The 21,501-nt window shown below is 41.5% G+C and overlaps 1 protein-coding gene across 2 annotated transcripts in view; it reads left to right on the forward strand.

Moving 5' to 3' along the window:
• Acsl1 (acyl-CoA synthetase long chain family member 1) overlaps positions 1 to 21,501 on the forward strand; it is a 68,983-nt gene that overhangs the window by 2,272 nt on the left and 45,210 nt on the right. For both annotated transcript variants that reach the window (XM_090354135.1, XM_090354134.1), the window contains one exon: positions 19,661 to 19,887. In XM_090354135.1, the coding sequence (XP_090210261.1) occupies positions 19,693 to 19,887 (195 nt within the window). In that variant the 5' untranslated portion in view covers positions 19,661 to 19,692. Of the gene's footprint in view, positions 1 to 19,660; positions 19,888 to 21,501 lie in introns of those variants that run through there.

Genomic DNA, 21,501 nt, shown 5'->3' on the forward strand with positions numbered 1-21,501 from the left:
CCTCTGTAAGCCGTACTTTCTAACTGACAGAGCAGATAAGGTACCAGCATTTTTACTGAAGGTCATCAGTCGAACTTAGTATTCAGACAAACACTTGGGTCATAAAGTACCTTTGACACTAATGCCTGCAGAATATTTCTCAGTGCAAAGAGCTGATAACAGAGTTGCCCAAAAGCTGACTTTGAGTTTCAACAGGATAGTAACTAGAGAGACTTCTGAGAACTTCAAAGACTCACCAACCCTATAGTAGTAGCTAGAGATTTCATAAACTACAAGGTAAAAACAGCTTTTCCCGCATTTGTGGTAGCAGCTTGGACTCATTTTCATCAAATGGTGAATGTGAGCTGCCCAGGAAACTTTTCAGCTTCTATAACCCTGAGGTGATACACAGTATCAATAAGAAAAAGTATCAGATAATGAAATATGTTAATTTCTCCCACTCTATATCCTGAAATTTGTAAGTCTTTAAGTGTCAAAGGCAACAGTATCAAGTGAATTGTAGCTTGCAAGGGATCAGGGTAGGGGGACGGGTTGTCTCTTCATCTGGTTAGGGGGGATGGCACTATGGACAGAAACTTAACCTGGTTGTGGAAGAGGGGCCTGTTTCTGAATGAGGGCTTGTATCAAAAAAATATGTTTGTTATCTCCTGAATCTCAGGTTTCAAAACTGTTGGCTCCACATAATAGGCTACTTCTCTTCATGAATTATTTGCTAGTCTTCAAGTTTTAAATACAAATTTACAAGCTGTCTAAATCTAAATCAAAACTACCCTCCCTACCTATTTGTTATTAAAGTAATGTGTGCTTTTCGTAGAAAATACAACCTTTTTTTTAATGAAGGTCTTTCAGAGTTAGATACTGTTAACATTCTGGTGTGCTTTCTTCTAGCCTGATTTTTTTGAGCCCTACATAAATTGAAAAGAAATTTTAAAGTATGCATTGTTGATCAGACGCACACGTTTTGATAATGTTGTTTTAATTACCTACATTTCATTGTGAACGTTTTCTTTGTGGTCACATGTGTTTGAGGATGATTGTATCACATGCTTCCTCTTTGGATGTGCTTTATTTCTCCCTTCTTGTTGAATGCTTATTAAGTTTAGCACTTTGCCAAGATTTCCTATATATTCAGATATATGTATTTTTAAGTTAAGATTCATTTTACTTTAAAACTCTTCAATGGTGTCTAACAGACTGTCATGTATTCTAGAGAAAAAGCTGTTAACATAAGGACTGTATGGTTTGCAAAGATAAATTGAAAGAAGTTACAGTATCAAAGGAGGAAATATGGATTGCCTTCTTGGTTATTTCCTCCTTCTGGGTAGAACATCTGATAAATGTATTATCTGCCCATTTGCATACCTCTGGCAGCTGTAGAATGGGCATTTTCCCCTCATGTTTGGTATGGGAGAAAAATCCATATCCAGAAGACCAAAATACCTAAACATCACTGAGTTGAGTCTTCCCTAAGACTCAACTGTCAGCTTTAAAATGGGTGGCCATCACCTGAACAGGGTCAGGAGTTAGGGACAGGAGAGGTGACCATAGCAGCTAATAGGGTGCTGTTCTTGTTGTATCAGATATGTTAATCTATTCATATCTGAGTAATACGCGAGACAGGTCCTACTCATTCATATTCTTTTTAAAAGAAATTTATTGATATAAAGGTAAAGTACAAAGGTGTTACAGTTACATAAGTCAGGTAAGGAATACATTTCTTTTTGTACAATGTCAACCCTTCCTCATTCATGGTTTCTAAAAATTAGAGAGATTTGTTACCCATGTCAGGATTTGAACCTTGGCCATCTGCTTTCGGGGCTTTGTTCCTAATACTTTACGCTACCATTCTTCAGGAGCTAGAATATTCTGTTCAGGCAGAGCTGGCAAGTTCCAGATTACCCAGGTGGGTAACAAGACAGGGCAGAAGTTCTCTTCCTTACCATAATACTGCTCCATGTTTCATTGCTCCTCTCATTTACATTCTGTGTGTACACTCCTTTGGTACCACCCCCAAACTGAAAAAGACTTGATTCAGCTTAGCTCAATGTGTGATGAGATCATTTACCACCTAGACATGACTTTCTAGAGAATTATAAAAAGTAAAAGTCATTGCCTGCCCTGGAACTTGGTCCTGTCAGCCTGCAGAACCACTGGGCTGCATGACTCATGCTTCAGGTGGCAGGAGGGAGAACGCGCAGGTGCAAACGGGCTGGGCTCAGCACAGATGGAGCAGAGCACACTGTGTGGGAGACCGCCTTCATTGTGATACACAGGTTTGCTGTCTGTCTTGAAGCACTTGAAGCCTACTCACTATGTTCTAGATCATGTTGAAAACTGGTACTAGACAAGAAAATACAATTACGAGTTTTCAGGAGCCTTCTTCCCCCTCCCCCCTTTTTCCGCAGTGAAATTTCAGGCAGATCTGGAAGACAAGTAATAACTCAAAGCAAAGCTGCTGTGGCTGCAGTGAGGAAAGCTGGCTGTAAAATCCCAGCCCACACAGACACTATTGATTTTTCTCTCCCTATTACCTTGGAGGCTCTTCAGATCAAACCCAAGCTCTGAGATAGCCCAACTCTCTCTTCCTGCAGGGAGAGTGACTCAGCCAGGATTATACAACCTGCTCTCCCCTCTTGCCCTCTCTGTCTCCCACTCCCCACCCAATCCCCCCCCCCCAGCACACACACACATACACACAGAGGGAGAGAGGTTATTTCTGGGCCCAGTGCCTATTCAAGGAATAGCTGGCCCTCAGTATTGTCCTTGACTTATGTCCTGAAAGTAGTCAGCCAGCCAATATGACTTAATCTAACGTACTGTCTATAGCAGTGTCCAACCTATCTGTTTCTGTCTTTCATTCTCTTACCTAAGTCTAGAGTTTGGTTTAAACAGAAAATATCCTTAATTTAAAGAGAGTGGGCAGGGTAAGATGGGGATAAGCAGCTTTTCTGAAACTGAGCTCTGATCCAATTCCCCCTGAACAGAAATGGCCAGGCCTGTTCTCTGTAAGGCTATAAGTCTTTATTTAACTTGTCTGGTGGAGGTACTTCCACAACCTCCTTCAGCATGCTGTTTTCCCAGCATTTAGAGAAATCTAGGGCTTCATATTGTTCAATGATTGAAGCTAGGATGTTCATATGCGCCAGCAAATGGGTTCCTGATAATTGTATTCATTATTGCCTATTCTGCAAAGCTACATGTTATAGACGAGATCAAGTCATTAAAAAAAATCTCTACAACAAAGCCTTTGCTTCACTGAAATGAACTTAATATTTCAGATTACATCTCAGGGATTTCTTTCCTTGTGGTTTCAGCTATAATGTGAAACAAGTGACTGTAGACTTTATAAGATATGGAAGAGAGATGAGTGACAAATTCTAGATATATTGCTTACCTGGTATCCCAGCTCTAAAACTGTACCTTGTTTCTATACCAGAAGTGAAATAATCAGATGGCTCTTTGTTCCTCACATAGGACATTTATCTGTACTGGGCCTTAGATAAAGTTCTGTGATATTCCAGCATGTAGAGTTGGCAGTTATCTGGACCCTCAGAGAACCACAATCCAGAAGGTGTGGCTGAGCAGCCCAGAGCCCTAGGTTAACCTCTGAAAATAGTTCTAGCCTCTGTTCTCTCCTGTCACAGGTCAGTACTAAGTCTGGGGATGCCGATGCCTCTCTAAACCTCAAGCAAGATGATTGTCCTTGACACCTGGGGTGGGAGCTGAAGTTAAGGGATCCTCGGAACAGATCTCCTCAGTGGTAACTAGCCCCAGTCTGGTATGACCCTGTGGCCTTTATTCTCCTTCCTTCAGGCCAGGTGGCCCTGTCCAGTTGGCTTCTCATCCATGGCAAGGCACAGTTTGCAGCAATACCCTCTCCAGCATGCCCTTTTCTATCAGCAGTATTGGTTAGATTTCTTCATCTGCTTCCTGAATGTCACTGGTTCTTTTGGCAGGCTTTGCTAGACTCTGCCTTGCTGCCTCTGAGGTGCAGTTTGTTTCAGTTAAGAGCCTTATTTATTTATCCTTGTCCATAAGGCTAGTGCTCAGGAACCTCAGGGACAGTCTACCAAAAAGGTGTACATAAGCTGAGCACTGGTGGCTCACACTTGTGATCCTAACAACGGATCTCAGGAGGCTGAGATCTGAGCATTGCAGTTCAAAGCAGAGACTCTTTTTCCCCCATATCTTTTTTATTGTAATTAATAGAAGGATTACATTATATTCATCAGATAGAAGGTTCATTACTTCACAAACATTGATTCCCTTTCTCATGTCCTGGTCCCCATTTCCCTCCCCCCACCCCCACTCCTCATCTTGTTTTCCCCCCTTCCCTATCCAATTTCAAATAACCAAATAAGCATATGTACAATATATCAGACAAGATGAAATACTGTAACAATATGAGATAACCAAGGGACAGCAAGAGAGATGAGAGATAACATAGTACATTAAGGACAATTATCACTCATTATATGGCTTTTGTTTCTATATCCTGGTGGTCCTTTCCTGTAGTGTCATACTATATGGCCTTATGTATCTAGGTTTTGCGCTACTGTAAATATCTGCTAGGAGAACCCAAGGTTTCTACTGATTATGACAAATGAGGGAAACCATTGAGCCTATGTTCCTTTGAGTCTGGCTTACTTCACTTAATATGATTTTTTTTCTATTTTCTAAGCGATGTTCTTTCAGACAGCAGCATAGAATTCCATTGTGTATAAATACCACATGATCTACTCATCAACTGAGGGGCATCTGGGTTGGTTCCATATCTTTGCTATGGTAAATAGTTCAAAGCAGAGACTCTTATCTCCAATTAACCAGCAAAAGATTGAAAGTAGAGCTGTGGCTCAGGTGGTGGAGCACCTACATTGAGGGAAAAAAATGCATTAGAACTTGAGTCCAAGCCCCAGTACTGGCACCCACATTACACACACAGCACACACAAAATGAGGGTGCATTCACCATGGGAGATAGTTAAAACATGTATTAGGTTGTGAGATGGAAATATGAGAATCTCTGTAGAAATGTTTTGCCTTCTTTTGAATCCATATTTGTGGTTTATGATGAAAAGTGTTTGTAGAGTATGTGTAGAGTTCATGAATAAAAGCATTTACATACTGGGCCCGGGAGTTTGGCCTAGCGGTTAAAGTGCTTGCCTAGCATGCACAAAGACCCGGGTTCGATTCCTCGGTATCCCACATACACAACCAAGCCGGAAGTGGCAGAGACGAGACACAACCAAGCCGGAAGTGGCAGAGACGAGACTCCAACAAGCGACAGAGAGCGACAGAGGGGGATGGAAACTAAAATGGGTCTCTGAAATTAGGTTGTAGTCTCATCAGAATGGGTATCTGATGTCTGAGTCAGTAAAATCCAGAGTGGGTTTTGCTTTTGGTTCCCAAATCTCACAACATAGAAGCTTAAGCAAGATGGGCTTTATTTTTCTTTCTTGTTCACTACCATATTTCCAAGATGTGCTTGGCACACAGTAAACAATGGGGGCACTTGTCATCTGAGTATATAAAATGACTTCTTGTATGTCAATTCAATATCATGGTGGACAGGCTGCTTCAAGAAAATATTTAAATTGTCTTCCTTTGTTTAGAATTTTTGGCAATTGTCTGAATACAGTTTAGGCTCATGATCATATGGCCAGGTTTATGAGTCCATGGGTCCATGAATGACTCTTTCTTTCCCTTTTCTTTCCCTTCCTCCCTTGCTGCCCCCCTTTCCCTTTCTTTCTCCCTTCCTTCCAGTTTGAATTTTGAGTCTCACACTTACAGGCAGCAGCCTTATTTCTTGTTTCTCAGTTGTTGTTGCTGTTGTATTTTGTGGTGGTTGAACTCAGGGCCTGGGTTCTGTCCCTAAGTTCTTTTGCTCAAGGCTGGCACTCTGCCACTTTGAGTCGCAGCTTTAGTTCTGGTTCTTGAGTAGTTGATTGGAGATAAGAGTCTCATGGGGACTGTTCTGCCTGCACACATTGTTCTGGCTTCACACCAGGATCCTCAGATCTCAGCCTTCCTGAGTAGCTAGGACTGTAGGCATGAGCCACCAGCATTCTTTATTTCTTGAGAGAGTATATCATTTCCTCCTTGAGTATACATATACCTGGGCCCAGTCTGCCATGGTCTCACAATGGTCCAGCTCTCAGTTGAAAAGGAGACTCAGGAAGTTTTCTACCTATATGACTTCAAACTATGATCTTCCTAATCTTAATGTCCTAAGTAGCCAAGAATATAGGTATGAACTATCAGCATTCAGCTCACATATGGTTTCTTAAATTGTAGACATATAGTGCAGTTGGAAGTTTGAATTTGCTTTAAAAAAAAAACCATTGTTAAGTGGATATAATTGAACTATTATTAAACTATGAACCATAACTAAAGCTAAAGTTAGGATGATGGGTATAGTGTAGTTTTATTGTGTCTGCTATTGAATAGCTTTGGAAAGTTGTATAATAAATTTATTTATTGATTGATTGATTAATTGATTTTTGCCAGTCCCGGGCTTGGGCTCCAGGACTGAGCACTGTCCTTGGGTTTTCTCGAGGCTAGAGTTCTACCACTGGAGCCACAGCACCACTTCTGGCTTTTTTTTAATGTATGTGGTACCAAGGAATCAAACCTGGGTCTTTGTGCACGCTAGCACTCTACCATTAGACCAAACTTCCGGCCCCTAATAAATTTATTTTTAAAAGGGAAATGGCGATTCAACCATACTGTCATCTCATCTAGTCAACAGCAGCCAACAACACTGAACAATCTTTTTCTTTCTTTCTCTTATTAAATACGGGTCTTTGTTCTATAATTTTCTGCAACTTGTTAGATTAGTGCTTTTTTTTTTTTTTCAGCTTCTTCTGGGCCAATCACCTCTCATGATAGTTACCTGAACTCTCTGGGTAATATTAGCTCTGGCTCCATACTTCTCTTACCCACTCCCTATACAAATTGCAAAATCTGGCTCTGTTTCACTTGTTGCTTCCTCTATCTCAGCTGAGGCTTTTCTTCTACAAGAACAGTGGTACTCTATGTTCTTTAAAGACTATTCAATCCTGAGAAAGCTTACTGACAAAGAATATTTTATAGATTTCATTTCATTCTGCATTTAAAATAACATCCCTATTGAAATCTGTAAAATATCCCAAAAGGATGTCTCCTGCCTCATATATTGCCTCATATAGCCTTTTCTCTCTGGTTAAAAGTTTTTTGTATCTGTGCTCTTTCCACCTTTTCTGCTAAGCCATTTTTCTGGTTTATAGAGACTTTGAAACCTTGATCTATTTTTAAGAGGTGTAAGTAACCCTACCCAATCCTGTGTCCTCTTCAGCCTCCTTATCCAGGTCATTGCTATTTGATAGTTGTGACCTCTGTGAGCCACTGGGCTCCTTGAGGACATGGGTTAGGTCTGTTCTTCTCTGTTTCCCAACCAAACTAGATCAGACTAGCCAGCACCTGAGGGAGCCATAAACTAAACTCCCCGCACCCCAACCCTGGGAGTGGTGGGTATTCTTCAGCAGTTGGTCTCTCCCAAGTTGACAAGAATGTTTCCTGGGAGAGACAAACTGTCTCCCTGGCTATGTGAGCTAGCAACAGGTTCCTGACCCACCCCTGCCTGCATCCTTGCCAGCCTCCACCTCCTTGCATCCAGCAAGGTCTGGCTTTTATGGTTATCTCCCCACCCCCATCTGTTTCTGCCTGTTTAGATTTGGCCTGGTTCCACCTGGACTGTCTACACAGCCCTCTTCTAGCCTCTCTGGGCCATAGATAGAGTTTTCTCCCTGCCAGATGCCTGCAGCCCCAGGCTCTCCAGTGCTCCTCTGAGGCTCTCTCCCTCTGTGTGCTGTACCTGGCTTTACTCCTGCAGGTGCATTTGGCTTCTCTGATCTCCTGTACTAGTTCATGCTGAAAGCAGGGAAAACATTGCCAGTACCTTATCCTCATGATGATGACCTTCTGTTTGCAAAGAAGTTGGAAGAATTTTTTCCCTGCAATTTTCAGAATATTGTTGTTGTTGTTTTTAAATTTTAGTGAAATATTTCTTTTTCATGAGGAGACTTATATGGAATTCACTCCAATTGCCAATTACAGGCTGAGGTAGGGCCCAACACAGGCAGACAGTGAAGGCTTAGATTTGTGTTTTCTGGGAGAGCTTTATAGCCCATCTGCCATTCTTTAAGAAGAACAGGTTGCCACCCTAAATCCTTTGTAGATCCAGTGAGAAATACATAAATACAAAAGGACATTAGTGGGCTTAGCCTATTTATATCTCATTTATCTTGAGAAATACTTTAAAAGTATGATTAGTTGGTTACTATGGCCAATTGTATAGTATGTATTCACCCTGAATGAAAAAAAAATAAAGCTGAAGATTAAAAAAATAATAAAATAGGGGCCAGGAGTTTGGCCTAGTGGTAGAGTGTTTACCTAGCATCATGAAGACCTGGGTTCACTTTCTCAGTACCACATACATAGAAAAAGAGGATATGGTGCTATTGCTCAAGTGGTAGAGGGCTAACCTTGAGAAAGCCCAAGGACAGTGCTCAGTCCCTGAATTCAAGCCCCCAAACTGGCGCACACACACAAAAAAGTAGGACTACCACACAGAACTGATGGTCATTACACTATTTTCTTTCCATGTCACTGTTCATGGGCATTCTGTGTATAGGTAGAGCCCTGCTGATTTCGTCCAGATGCATGGTCGTCTGGTTGTCCTTTGCTTTTCTTACATCCTTGGAGATGTTGCCATGATGTTTCTAATGGAAGGGGGCATAGCTCTCTTTTATTCCCACCCCTTTCTTTAGCCTCTGTAAAGCCCACACAGGCAGAGGTTAGCCTCATTATTTTGCAGCTCACCAGGGGCACAGTCAGTACCTGGAACAAGTTCTTTAGTATATAAGTATAGATTCTTTCCATGTTTCTGTTCTGTTTATCTGTGTGATGCTTCTCAAATAAATGGACTTTACTTCCAGTTTCATGGTCCTAAGTAGAGAAGTTCACATCTAACTAGAGTCCAGCCCTGGCCATTGAAACAGGGATTCCCTTTCCTTTTAGCTGTTACTTCAGTGTTTGCTTTATGGTTCTGTTTTACCAGATTATTTTAGTGGCAAGAAGAATTTTATTTCTTCCTTTAACTATCACAATAACAGGTTCTACTTGTCTTGCCTAATACCCTGAGACCATGGTGTCATATTCTTCAAAATGCCTCTTGTCAACGTAATTAGGACTCTTCCCTGGGCTGAATGTGAACTGAAGTAATATGCTTTATTAGATCGCATTGATAAGTAGGATCTAATCTACAGAATTTTCTTCTGCTTTACTTCCTGTGAAAGAGCTGAACTAATTCACCAAACAAGTGATCTTGTACCTATCAGCTAAAGCTATGCTGATGATCATATCTGTTCTGTTCAAGTCTACTTTCCTCCTAGATCTACCCCTGATTTTGAAACTTCCCTATCTTACCATGACATACATACAAAAATCATGGAGCAGTATTAAATCAATGTTTGAAGACAAATGGTTTTTGAAAGGAGACTTTGCTCTTACAGGCATCCCACTAAGAGCTAACCTTCCTTTCCCACACAGAGGCTTTCATGTGACCAGATCATGGTTTATCAGGACCATCCATCTTCCCAGATGGATTTCTATAACAGGTCTTCTTTGTATCTGTGTTTAAGAGAGAAGGGAAGAGAGTTATATGGGTTGTGTGTTTGCTTATTATTTGCTCTAGGGAATGTTGGGCAGGTCCTGTTGCCAACATTCCTTACATCTCCAACAACCACCTGCCCAGCAGTCTGTGTTTGAGGAATGTTCTCATCACCAGTCCTCCCATGGTACTGCAGTGCTAAGAAAAAATCTGTTTTGTGGGGTTTAAAGGAGGATTCCCTCTCTTCTGTCATAGAAAACTCAGCTATAGACTCGGAAGGCCATCCTTAGGAGGCTTGAGCCCTTCTTGTGGCATTACTATCTTAACTAAGAAGGGTGCTAGAGGAATCATTTCCTCTCCCCATTGAAAGCCTTGATTTGTTTAAAACTGATCATCAGTCATACATACAAATATGTGTCAAAATGCCTTGTAAAGCAAACTGAAAACCCTTGCCCTTGGTGTCAATAAAGTTCATAAGGTGACATTCTAACACAGATGCAATGAGCTGATAAGACAAAAAACATCATGTAATGGGAAAGAGAATAGTTTACTTACCCTTTAAACTATTGTCTGCTAGCTCCCTCCCCCATCACCTGGGAGATGCTGTTTCCTCCCTTTACTACATGGATTCATAGCAACTCTGGTGGAAGGGGGATGGGAAGAGAAGAGGAAGAAGATTGCTAGGGTTTAAGGTTGCTTTGAATGTTCCTTCCTCTTCAAAGAACCACTGTTCTATAAATACATCCTTCGGCAGCTTGCCATAGGGTCAGAATCACAACAGTTCATTCATGACTCAGTAAATATTCATGAAGTACCTATTTTGATCTAAGCACTTAAGAATTTATTTATTTATTTATTTATTTATTATTGTCAGTTATGGGACTTGAAATCTAGGTCTGGGTATTGTCCCTGAGCTCTTCAGCTCAAGGCTACCGCCCTACTCCTTGAGCCACAGTGCCACTTCCAGTTTTCTGGTGATTAATAGTCTCATGGACTTTAGTGCCAGGGGTGGCTTTGAACTGCACTCCTCAGATCTCAGCCTCCTGAGTAGCTAGGCATGAGCCATGGCACCCTGCAAGACTTTATTAAAGGATGTGACCCTTACCTGTTTGGATGAGATGCTGATATCATAAACAGGACCAACGAAGAGGATTGTAGGTGGAGCCAGACAAGAGGGAGATGCAGGACAGGTACAGGGCACAAAGAAGAAGGGCACAGGGTGTGGACAGGGCAGGTCTGCCAAAGATGAACTGAGGCCACATGTTCTGTGCTTTGTGTCTCCATAGCTGTGCTGAGGTAGGAAGCCAGTGGGGAGCCTGTCCAGAGAAACATGTGGTGACCCCAGAAGTTTCCTTTTGCATGGGAATGAAGACTTTCAGGACCTTGGAAAGTGGGGCTAGCAGTTCACAAAGCACCTTCCTATCTCTCTTCACTGTTCCACCATTCATTCTCCCGGGCCCAGAAACTCAGCTTCTTAATTCCTTATCTCCCCCGTTTATATCCACTTGGTTACCAAAGGCTGACTTGTTTATAAAGGATTTGAAAATTTTAACTGTAAAACATGCTAACAACATTTACTATTGTAATTATGTTTAAGTGTTCAGTTGCACAATAGTGTTTAGTGTATTGGTAGGATTGTATAATGATCGACACTCTCTCCCCAGAACTTTCATCATCTAAACAGAAACTGTACGCATTAGGCAATATCTCCAATGTCTCCTCCCCTGATTCCCAGCCACCTCTCTTCTACTTTCTGACCCTTGGTTCCTCCTAGAAGTGAGTTTGTATAGTACTTGACCTCTTTAACTTAATTATTTTCATGATTCATCCATGTCACTGGCATTATGACATTTATCCATATTTTTGTCATATGATAGGTTGAATTCTAGTCCATTGTATGTGTTTATCACATTTGTTTTATCATCCATCTGTTGTTAATGGCATTTGGGTTCTTTTAAGTCCTGGCTCTTCACAGCAACTGTGTATTGAACTTTTTCTTACAACCATCATCTTCCACCCCTACCTAGATCTGAATGACTTGTGTAGCACTTGCTTCTTGAGGGCCACAGGCTTTGGCTTCATGTTTGGGCTCTAGAGTTTTCTTGTGTAGAGCATGGGCACTGAAGTCTCCTGTTCTTTGAACTGAAGGCAGTAATAAATTCATGCAATAAATAAAATCTGTGATGTAGAGCACATGAGGTCATGTGTATGATTGCATCGGACAGTGCTGGCACACAGTAAACCTTTAACACACTGTGGCTCTTAAGGGAATCAGAGCTCAGCCGATCTCTAAACATCTTCTCCCACTCTCCCATGCACTCTGTCATTTGTTCCAGAGTGTAGTGGAGAGTTGCTCTTCCTTGTCTTATTTCAATCCGTCTAGCATGGACTGAAGTTCATTCACTTGGACTGAACTCATCCTTGGAGGTCTAGCTTGGCTTGTGCCTTTGTTTCATAGCATAGCTTTCCTTGAAGGTCATCATTTAGTTTCCACTAATGAACTTCTTAGAGGCTCATAGGAGTATTTGTGTTGTGTGTTTTACTTCCAGATCACTAGATCAGATTTGAAAGTTTTTTTTTTCAGTTTGTAATTACATCTGAAAATTTAACAATCCATGTACCCTAATATAAGAGGGTTCTTTCAGTCCTATTAAAGTTACATCAAGGCTCCCATGTTATAGTGTACATAGCCACTTTTTTTGAACATCAAGTAAAGAAGGCACCTCATTCTGAACTCATCTCTGCCAGATCCAGTCTTAGGGCCTTAGGAAGGCAAGAAAACTGAGTCTGATTTATTCTAAGGCAAAGAAATTTAATATCAACTGTGTATTTTTTAAAGAGTTTGACATTACAGGACCTAGAATTTGGCCTAGTAGTTCAGATTCCTTGGTACCACATACATAGAAAAAAGCCAGAAATGGTGCAGTGGCTCAAGTGGTAGAGCTCTAGCCTTGAGAAAGCCCAAGAGCCCAAGAACAGTACCCAAGCCCTGAGTTCAAGGACTGGCAAAAAAAAATATTTTTTTAAAGAATTTATCTTTACAAAGGCAAATGTTGGATAGTCCTACAGAAAGCTATTTTTTTAATGTTTTTATTATTTTTTTTCCAGTTTTGGGAATTGAACTGAGCATTTTTTGCTCAAGGCTAGCTAGCACTCTACCAGTTGAGTCACAGCTCCACTTCTGTATATTTTTGCTGGTTAATTAGAGATAAGAGTCTCATAGTGTTTCCTGCCTCTGCTGGCATGGGACTGTTATCCTTATAACTCAGCCTCCTGAGTAGCTAAGATCACAGGTGTAAGCCACCAGCACCCAGCCAGAGAACTTTTTAAAATCACTTAAAAAGCAATGTAAGTTGTAATTATATGGATAGGATCATAGGACAAAACTCTTTATTGTCCTAATATTAAAACATGTTTTTGTGATTTGGACTTTTTTCTGTAATTATCACATATGTGACTTCAATAATGTTTCAACTTGAATGGAAGAAATGCATAAATATGTTCCACAGAAAATTGTAGATACCTTAAAATGTGGCCTTAAAGAGGCCAAAGGCCTTGTTTGAAAATACATGTTCAAGAAATTTGAGTATAATATTAACAAAATAATTTTAGGAAGCAGAATTTTTTTGTTATTTAGCTTAGATGTATATAGGGATCAATGAATCCAGAAACTACTATAAATAGGTATTTGATGATTTCATCTACATCGCTAATGATTTTCCTTTTCAAGTTGAGCATGTTCTATTTGGGTTCTTTGATTTGACAGGAGTCATATATGATAGCTGTGACCTATGGCCATTATGAATGGGTGAGGGATGGCTTTCATCTTAAAACTTGCCTTTTAAAAGTCTTGTGTCCTATTTTTTTCCTCCTGATACCTTTATATGACATTCGTAAGGAGAGGGTGTAAGTGTACAAATAATTTATGAACTGAAGTTTACAAATGTAAAGCATCTCTGGTAAGTCTCACTTTAATGGTTCACTTTAATTCAGATGAAAAGCCCTTGGTCTTAAGGTTGTTATATGTACTAGAGAAGAAAAGCCACAGGGCGATGGGTAGGAATACCTGATTCTCTGTGGAACCACGGGTATATTTGTGCATCTAATCCCAGTTACCCAGATTAAAAATCTTCTCATACCACAGGGACTTGAGCCAAGGGTAGCAACATTGCTGAGACTTCCCGTGTGGAGTGAGGTTTGGATCTCAACGTCCGCTGCTCCTCTGGCTTGGGAGACTTACATCTCTTTGGGGCCTCTGTTACTCACCCTCTCTTGAGGGACAGGCAAACTGCTCTTTTGGTTCTAGAGACGACAGCTTAAGTAAATCTAGCTTTTAGGTGGTTTGCCAGCCAGGGTTAAGGAGCATGAATCCAACAGTTTTGGAGTAGCAAATTGAAAGAGCAGCAAATGGTCTGACTGCTGCTCTCTTGTTCTACCCAGGGGCCTGAGCTCTACAGGACAAAGGGGGCACTTTGAGCCTTCTGTAAATAGCCTATTGTACAAGGGGAGGAGGTGGGGCATGGAATGGCAGCATGATGCCAGCTTGGCTTGTTGTGTTAAGGAAAGATGTCGGATTTCTTCATTTGCTGCTGCCCAAGCAGGGAAACTATTTATGTGGGTTTGTTTGTGGTCTGCGTTCCTAGTGTAACATTCCAGCAAACTGCTTTTATTCAGCTTGATGCAAACTCGAACTTCACAAGAAAGCACATGTCCAGAGCACCTGTTTCTTGGCTGATAGATCGATAAGGAGAAAATAAAATGTTAGCGTAAGTAAAAAGTTTATAGAATTGTAGGGTGTGTGTGTGTGTGTGTGCACGCGCACATGTGCGTATGTGAGTGTGTACGCATTTGTGTGTGTCCTTAGAGAATGATGTCCTTTGGAATCACCTCTGGCTTTGAGCCACCTTCCTCATAAAGCAAACACAGAGGTGAGAGGTGAACGTTTGTAGATACTGGGCACCGAAGCCATGTGTGCAGAGGTCCGGGTAATAGAAGAAATTGCAGGCACTTATGTAAGATACTAAGAGTTTAAGTGGATTTCATCTGAGACAGTCTCATATCTCAAAGACTCTTAAACTGCTGGAAGGACCCACAGCACCTGGGTCAGTGTTCCAGCTGAGATTAGGAATCACGTGTCAGTAGTACTTTGAGTAAGATGTGTGTCTCCACCCTGACCACTATCTTCAGGAAGCCTTTTGCATCTCTGCCACTGGTTTTCTCCTTATCATTTTGCTATCATGATATTCAATAAGAAGGCAGGATAGAAAAATCTCTAAATGGTAAAGAAATGTTGCTGTGTGTTGCTAACGATTCTACCCAAAGCTTGGAGGGAAGGGTAGGAAGATTTTCACTTTCTGACAGTCATGCCATCCACATTCTATTACACTGCCTTGCTGTGTCTACGCCTACCACAGCTACGGAAAGGCACCCTTGCTCTGTTTGGTTCTATTTGGTTGGTTGGTTGGTTGGTTTTGCTCAACTTGAGCCAGATTTCCTTGGCAGTTATTACATCCCCTTGTCATTCTGTGGCTTCTGACTTCATTTCATAGGCAGTTCAAAAAGTCCAGCTGAGCAAACCCCCTTTTTGTAAGGAGTGGGGAGGAAGAAGGAGCTAGCTGTTGGTAGAGTGGTGTGTTACCACTAAGAGCTACTGGCTTCCTCTAAGCCTTTAAGCCAAGGGAATCATATTATTAGCAACAAGCAGCATCATTTATGAATCTGGGCTATAAACTGCCCAGAGGAAATTTGCTTTTGAGAAAACTCAAAAGAAGAAGAAGAAAAAGAGAATTCCAATAAGAACACCATTGAAATGAGACCAAAATCCATCTCTAAATTTTAACTATTTATTAGCAAGTACCTGAATCCTAATATTTACTGAAAGACTTATTTAGACTGAATATCAAAGCATGGTGTCTATATATGCATACAACATATAAAAGTAGTTAATTTTCTTCCAATGTAGGTCTGCCTCTATTGTTAAATACCCAAGTGGCTTTTTGGTAATAGCAGAAAAATAGAAAGCAACTGATTTTTTTCTTTTTCTTTTTTTGTCAGTCCTGGGGCTTGGACTCAGGGCCTGTCCTTCGGCTTTCTCAAGACTACAGCTCTACCACTTGAGCCACAGCACCGCTTCTGGCTTCTTCTGTGTAGGTGGTACTGAGGAATCAAACCCAGGGCTTCATGCATGCTAGGCAAGCTTTCTACCACTAGGCCATGCTCCTGGCCTCGGAGCAACAGATTTTTGATGCTGCTAGTTTCATACATAGGAGTTACACATATGTGCCTAAGTGACATATTGTCTTAGTTCTTTATGCAGAGACTATCATTTTTTGATTTGCAGCATCAGGCAGTTTGCTCTGTGAAGCTGATTTGCAGCCTCCCACCTGGCTGCCAGCTAAGAGGATGAATTAAACTGCTGCAGCTTGTCTTACCACCCACTAAATGGAGGAATCTGGCTGGCTTTAAGTGTTGAGCAGTACAGATTAGTATCTAATAAAGTGCAGTTGTATGTGTGCTGTTAAACATGAAATGTTCTAAAGTTGGGGTGTGTGTGTGTGTGTGTGTTTGTAAGATTTGGCTCTCCAAGACTTATTAAACTAGGATTGCTAAGGGTAATTAAGGCATGTATCAGGTGATTAGAGAGCAAGGTGAATTTGCACATTAGATGTGTGTGTGTGTGTGTGTGTGTGTTTGTGTTTGCATGTGTTTGCATGCCAGACCTGGTGCTTGAACTCAGAGCCTTGATGCTGTTCCTTAGTTTTTGTGCTCAAGGCTGGCGCACTACCGCCTGAGCCACAGCTCCACTTCCTCTTCTTGCTGATTAATTGGAACTAAGCATCTCATAGTCTTTCCTGCCTATGCTGATTTTGTACCACAAACCTCAGATCTCAGCCTTCTGAGTAACTGGGATTATAGGTTTGAGCCACCAACACCTGGCTGCACATTATATTTGCAAGGTTGTTTTTGTTTGCAGAGTTATGGTACTGTTTCTGCCACCTGACCATGTACTCCAGTAGGACCCAGGCTCTCTGTGTCTGCTTATCCTTGAAGTCTCTTATAGAACTTGGGTGGATCCATCTCTTCCTCAGAAGAGCCTTTTCCAAGACCTGGGAGACCTTGCTGGTTTAATTTATATCTTTCCCACTAAGTGGTCAGTTCATTAGAAGCTAGGACACTGTCATTGGCACCATCTGTCCAGTTTCTATTTGTTGTTTTTGGACACTGGGACATGCCAAGTGGACAGAGTAGCTCAATTTCTGTGAATGCCTCTGAGAGAAAGTTCACTGCGAGTGACTTCCCATAATGTTTCTTTCTGGGATGTCTCTCCTTTGAACACACAACGCAACACCCCAGAAGAAATGTGCCCATTGTCTCTTCAACTTGGGAAGCAGAGCAGAAAGAAAACAGTGTCTGTTTGCAGTATTGCCCCTGGCAGCATCACTCACTGATGCAGCTCCCTGCCCATGGGTGGAGCAGTGGGGTGACTCCTCTCCCTGCTCCTCATTGGCCCATCCTCCACCTTCTCTCCTGAGAAGTCAAGGATGGATTTGTCTGCTAGTTACCTTTAGCCCAGTGGGCAGCAACATGGGACTCACATGTGACTAATGCCCTGAAAGACCTTGGCAGGCCAGTAAGCGCCAGCTGAGCTCCTCTAGCCCCCGCCCCACCACTAGCCTTTCCATCCTTTTCTCTGTCACCTAGCAGTCAGCTGTTGGTGGCACAGAGGGTGAGTGACTGTAAGTTTTGGTGCCTTCTCTATAGATTTATGACCTGAAGACATTTGTGTAGCTGTTCGTTCTCTGTTGTCCTATTAAACCTTGTCATTCTGTGCATGCCTCTGTGTGTGTGTGTGTGTGTGTGTGTGTGTGTGTGTGTGTGTGTGTGTGTGTGTGTGTGTATTTATTTATCCTGGGCTGAGGTAGTAGCACAAGATGGAATGATTCAAACAAATGCAAAGCACCTTGATAGTCTGCCACTCTGTGACAATAACTAGTAGTATAGATTTACATTTAAATAGCAGATTCCTATACTTCCCAAAAGAGAACTCTTTTTCAGTCTTGTGACCTAATCATTAAAAGGAATTCGAAGCAAGCTGCCCATAGATGCCATCTGATCTACAGTACTGCTGAACACTTGTTGCCTCGCCAAGGAGTTGTTGAGAAAAAAACTGCTCAGCTGATTTGTGCTGAGTTACTTCCCATTTGTTTAAAGCTTCTAAATGGATTATTTTTTAATTAGAATTAAATTTTAAAGCAATCTATGGCATATTTAGTCCTTAGAATCATGTGTCTATAAATAGTCTATAAATATATCTGATTATATTCTGTGTGTTTTGACTTCTTTCATTTATGTGTAAACTGCGGGCAGACATGGCTTACCACTCTAGCTGAGCAACCTGCCCTGGTGCAGTAAGGGTATGTCAGAGCATTGGTAGAGGAAACAACATCGTCTAACATTTGTTGCACACTTGGTGGTATGTGACACTAAATTTATGTAAATCATTTGATAGTCCTACCAAGGGGTACTATTTTCATCCCTATTTAGACGGATGCAAACTGAGGTACAAAGAACAATGTGCCTTGTCCTAAATTATACAGCTTGTAAGTTAGTGAGTCAGGCTTTGGCTCCAGAATTTAAGATTTTGAACACCATCCTATACTTTCTCTATATTACTAGTCTGTAATCTCTCTAAGTATCTGATATGTGGCTTAAAGTTTATGCATACCAATTTGTTTATATTTTTGTTTGTTTTAGAAACAATATCTGAGGAAATATAGAATAGCCAACTGAGTTTTCCAGCATCTGTATGCCAAGCTGTGTGGTGTGAAGAATATTAGGAAGGGATGGCCGTGCTTATAATCTCAGCTAATCAGGAGATGGAGTCAGGAGGATTGTGGTACAAGGCAAGCCCAGGCAAACAGTTAGCAAGACCCCATTTCAACCAGTAACTAGGTGTGGTGCTCTGTGCATGTAATTCCAGCTATGCAGGAGGCATAAATAGGAGAACCATGGCTCCAGAGCAGCCCCAACCAAACAGATGAGACTGTATTGAACAAAATCTGGGGATGTGGCTCAAATGGTAGAGTACCTGCCTGGTAAGTAGAAAGCTCTGAGTTCAAACACCAGTACAGAGAAGTTAGAAGTGGGGGCAAGAGGGGGGAGGTGAGCAAGTTTGCACAAGTGCTGGAAAGATGAGAGAGAGCGGTGTTGAAACTTAGGTTGGTCTGTTTTACCAGTTGGGGAACTTGTTCTGAGATCTGTCAGAAAATATATCTGAGTCCTTAGGTGGTTTGGGCTTGTTTGTTTACCTTCATGTCATTCATATCCCTATTAGCTTTGATAATGAGAATTGAATGCATTTGATTAGATGAAAGAGAACAAAGATAAAATTTCACTTATTTGAGTATTTTATGGTAAAAATTTTATACAAGTGAAGTCTTTTTGATGTGGTTAATGAAAGCATTTTTTAAACCCAAGATAATAGAGAAATGGGACAAAAACTGAATTACTGTAAAGTGTTTTTAGAAAAATGAAATTTGGCCAGGTGCGGTGGCTTATGCCTGTAATCCTAGTTACTCAGGAGGCTGAGATCTGACATTAAAGTTCAAAGCCAGCCTGGGCACAAAAGGACCTGAGACTTTTATCTCCAATTAACCTCTAGAAAACAGGAAGTGAGCTTGGCTCAAGGGTAGGGTGCTATCCTAGAGCTGAAGAGCTCAGGGACAGTGCCTAGGTTGAGTTCAAGCCCCATGACCCACCAAAAAAGAAGAAAGAAAGAAAGAAAGAAAGAAAGAAAGAAAGAAAGAAAGAAAGAAAGAAAGAAAGAAAGAAAAGAAAAGAAAAGAAAAGAAAGGAAAAAAAGAAAGAAAAATGAAATTTGACATCTAAGAGGAGACCTAGACTGTGGAGTCTGTGGAGTTAATGTCTTGATTGGTCAGCCAGTCAGAATTGTGAGAATTCTGAAGAGAGCTCTACCCACTGGAGTAAAGGTGCCATTTTTCTCTTCTCACAGAACTTGGCTTAAAGCAGCACCAGCACAGAACCATGCAGGCCCACGAACTGTTGCAGTATTTTCGATTGCCAGAACTGGTTGATATCCGTCAATACATGCGCACCCTTCCCACCAACACGCTCATGGGCTTTGGGGCTTTTGCAGCACTTACAACTTTCTGGTATGCCACGAGGCCCAAGGCCCTGAAGCCGCCATGTGACCTCTCCATGCAGTCAGTGGAAGTGGCGGTAAGTAGGGGTGGGGAGGGAGGGAGGGGAGGGGAGGGGGACAGCAAACTCTGAGTTTTCTCTGCATTTTCTCTAGCTCATTAAATCCAATCAGAGTGGTATATGGTTCAAGATCACAATCAAAATCAAATATTTGTTTGGAGTTGCTAATGACAGTAGACAGACATGGGAGCCAAAACACAGGGCCTAAGGACCAAGGGTGTGGGGTAGGCTGACAGTCCACAGTCACACAGAACATTACTGAGGAAGTCCCACTGAGATTTTCAGCCTGGGCTAGGCTCTGTGGTGGTGGTCACACAAGATTCCTGCCTAGCAGGAGTGATAGCTCAGCGGGAAGGAGAGTGACTGCATGTACAAAAAGAAGACCATTGGTAGTACACTGGATTCTTAAAGCTGATCCTCAGACTGCGGTGATAAGACTCCTGAATTTCACCCAGGATGATTCTAGAGTAGGAATTTGCCTGAATAACATGGCTGTAGCCTTTAGGTGGAGACATGAAGGAAGAACCAAGAGGCCTCTGAGCTTGTATCGTTGAGTGTAAAGATTGCAAACGACCTGACTTCAGAGTTAGGAACATTTAACCAGCGTGTCTGATTAGGGCTTAGTTGGTGGAGTGGCATAAAGAAACCCAAGAACCTTCAGGAGGATACTTCCTTAGTGTTCCTTTTCTACTTTCCTTCATCTTTTTCAAGGCATATTAGGATACAGCACGCGCGCGCTCACACACACACACATCCATGGGCTGTTGAAAAGCTGAAGAAGCCCAGTTCCCAGTAGTGACTTTTCACCTACTCTTTGCTGTTCGGGGGAAACCTGCTTAGGTCAGAATTTATTTTTAGCATTTATCTTCAACACAGAAGCTGCTGCCTGTGTTGTTTTACATGGGGATCTGAAAGACCCCTCCATTTCCCTCCAGATTGATTGTTGTAGGAGAAAGAATATGTACACCATTCCACCCAACACCCTGGCCTTCATAAATAGTTTTTTTTGGAATTAAAAAGATTAGTTTATTTTTAGCTAATGGAGTTTTAGAGTTTTTTTCTTGTTATTATAAAGGTGATGTATAAACAGGATATGGTTGCATAAATCAGATAAAGAGTACATTTCTTTTTGGACAATGTCACCTACTCCCAGTTTTCCCCTCCGTTTGTTAGTTGTTTGTTTGTTTGTTTGTTGTTGTTGTTTTTAAGTTTTTTTGATTCATTCATATGCAGTTCTTTTCTTGCTTGCTTGTTTTTGTTTTGGCAATACTGAGGCTCAAACTCAAGGTTTCCTGCTCAGTAGACAGCACTTTACTGCCTTTGCCACACCTCTGGATCTTTTTGCTTTTATTATTTTCAAATAAGGTCTCCCATTTATGCCCAGGCTCGCCTGGAGCATGATCCTCCTATTTACACTTCTCATGAGGATAGGATGATAGGCATATACCACAACACCTAGCTTTTTATTGGTTGAAATGTGTCTTACAACCTTTTTGCTCAGGCTGGCCTTAAATGATGATCCTGCCAATTTCTACCTCTTGAGTAGCCAGGATTACAGATGTGAGACTCTATACCTGGCATATGCCAAAGACATGTCCATTTAATACCTGCCAAAAACAAATATAGAGTGAT

The sequence above is a fragment of the Megascapheus bottae genome, chromosome 20, assembly GCF_031878675.1.
Source record: "Megascapheus bottae isolate mThoBot1 chromosome 20, mThoBot2.hap1, whole genome shotgun sequence".
In the NCBI taxonomy this organism is placed as follows: Eukaryota; Metazoa; Chordata; class Mammalia; order Rodentia; family Geomyidae; genus Megascapheus; species Megascapheus bottae.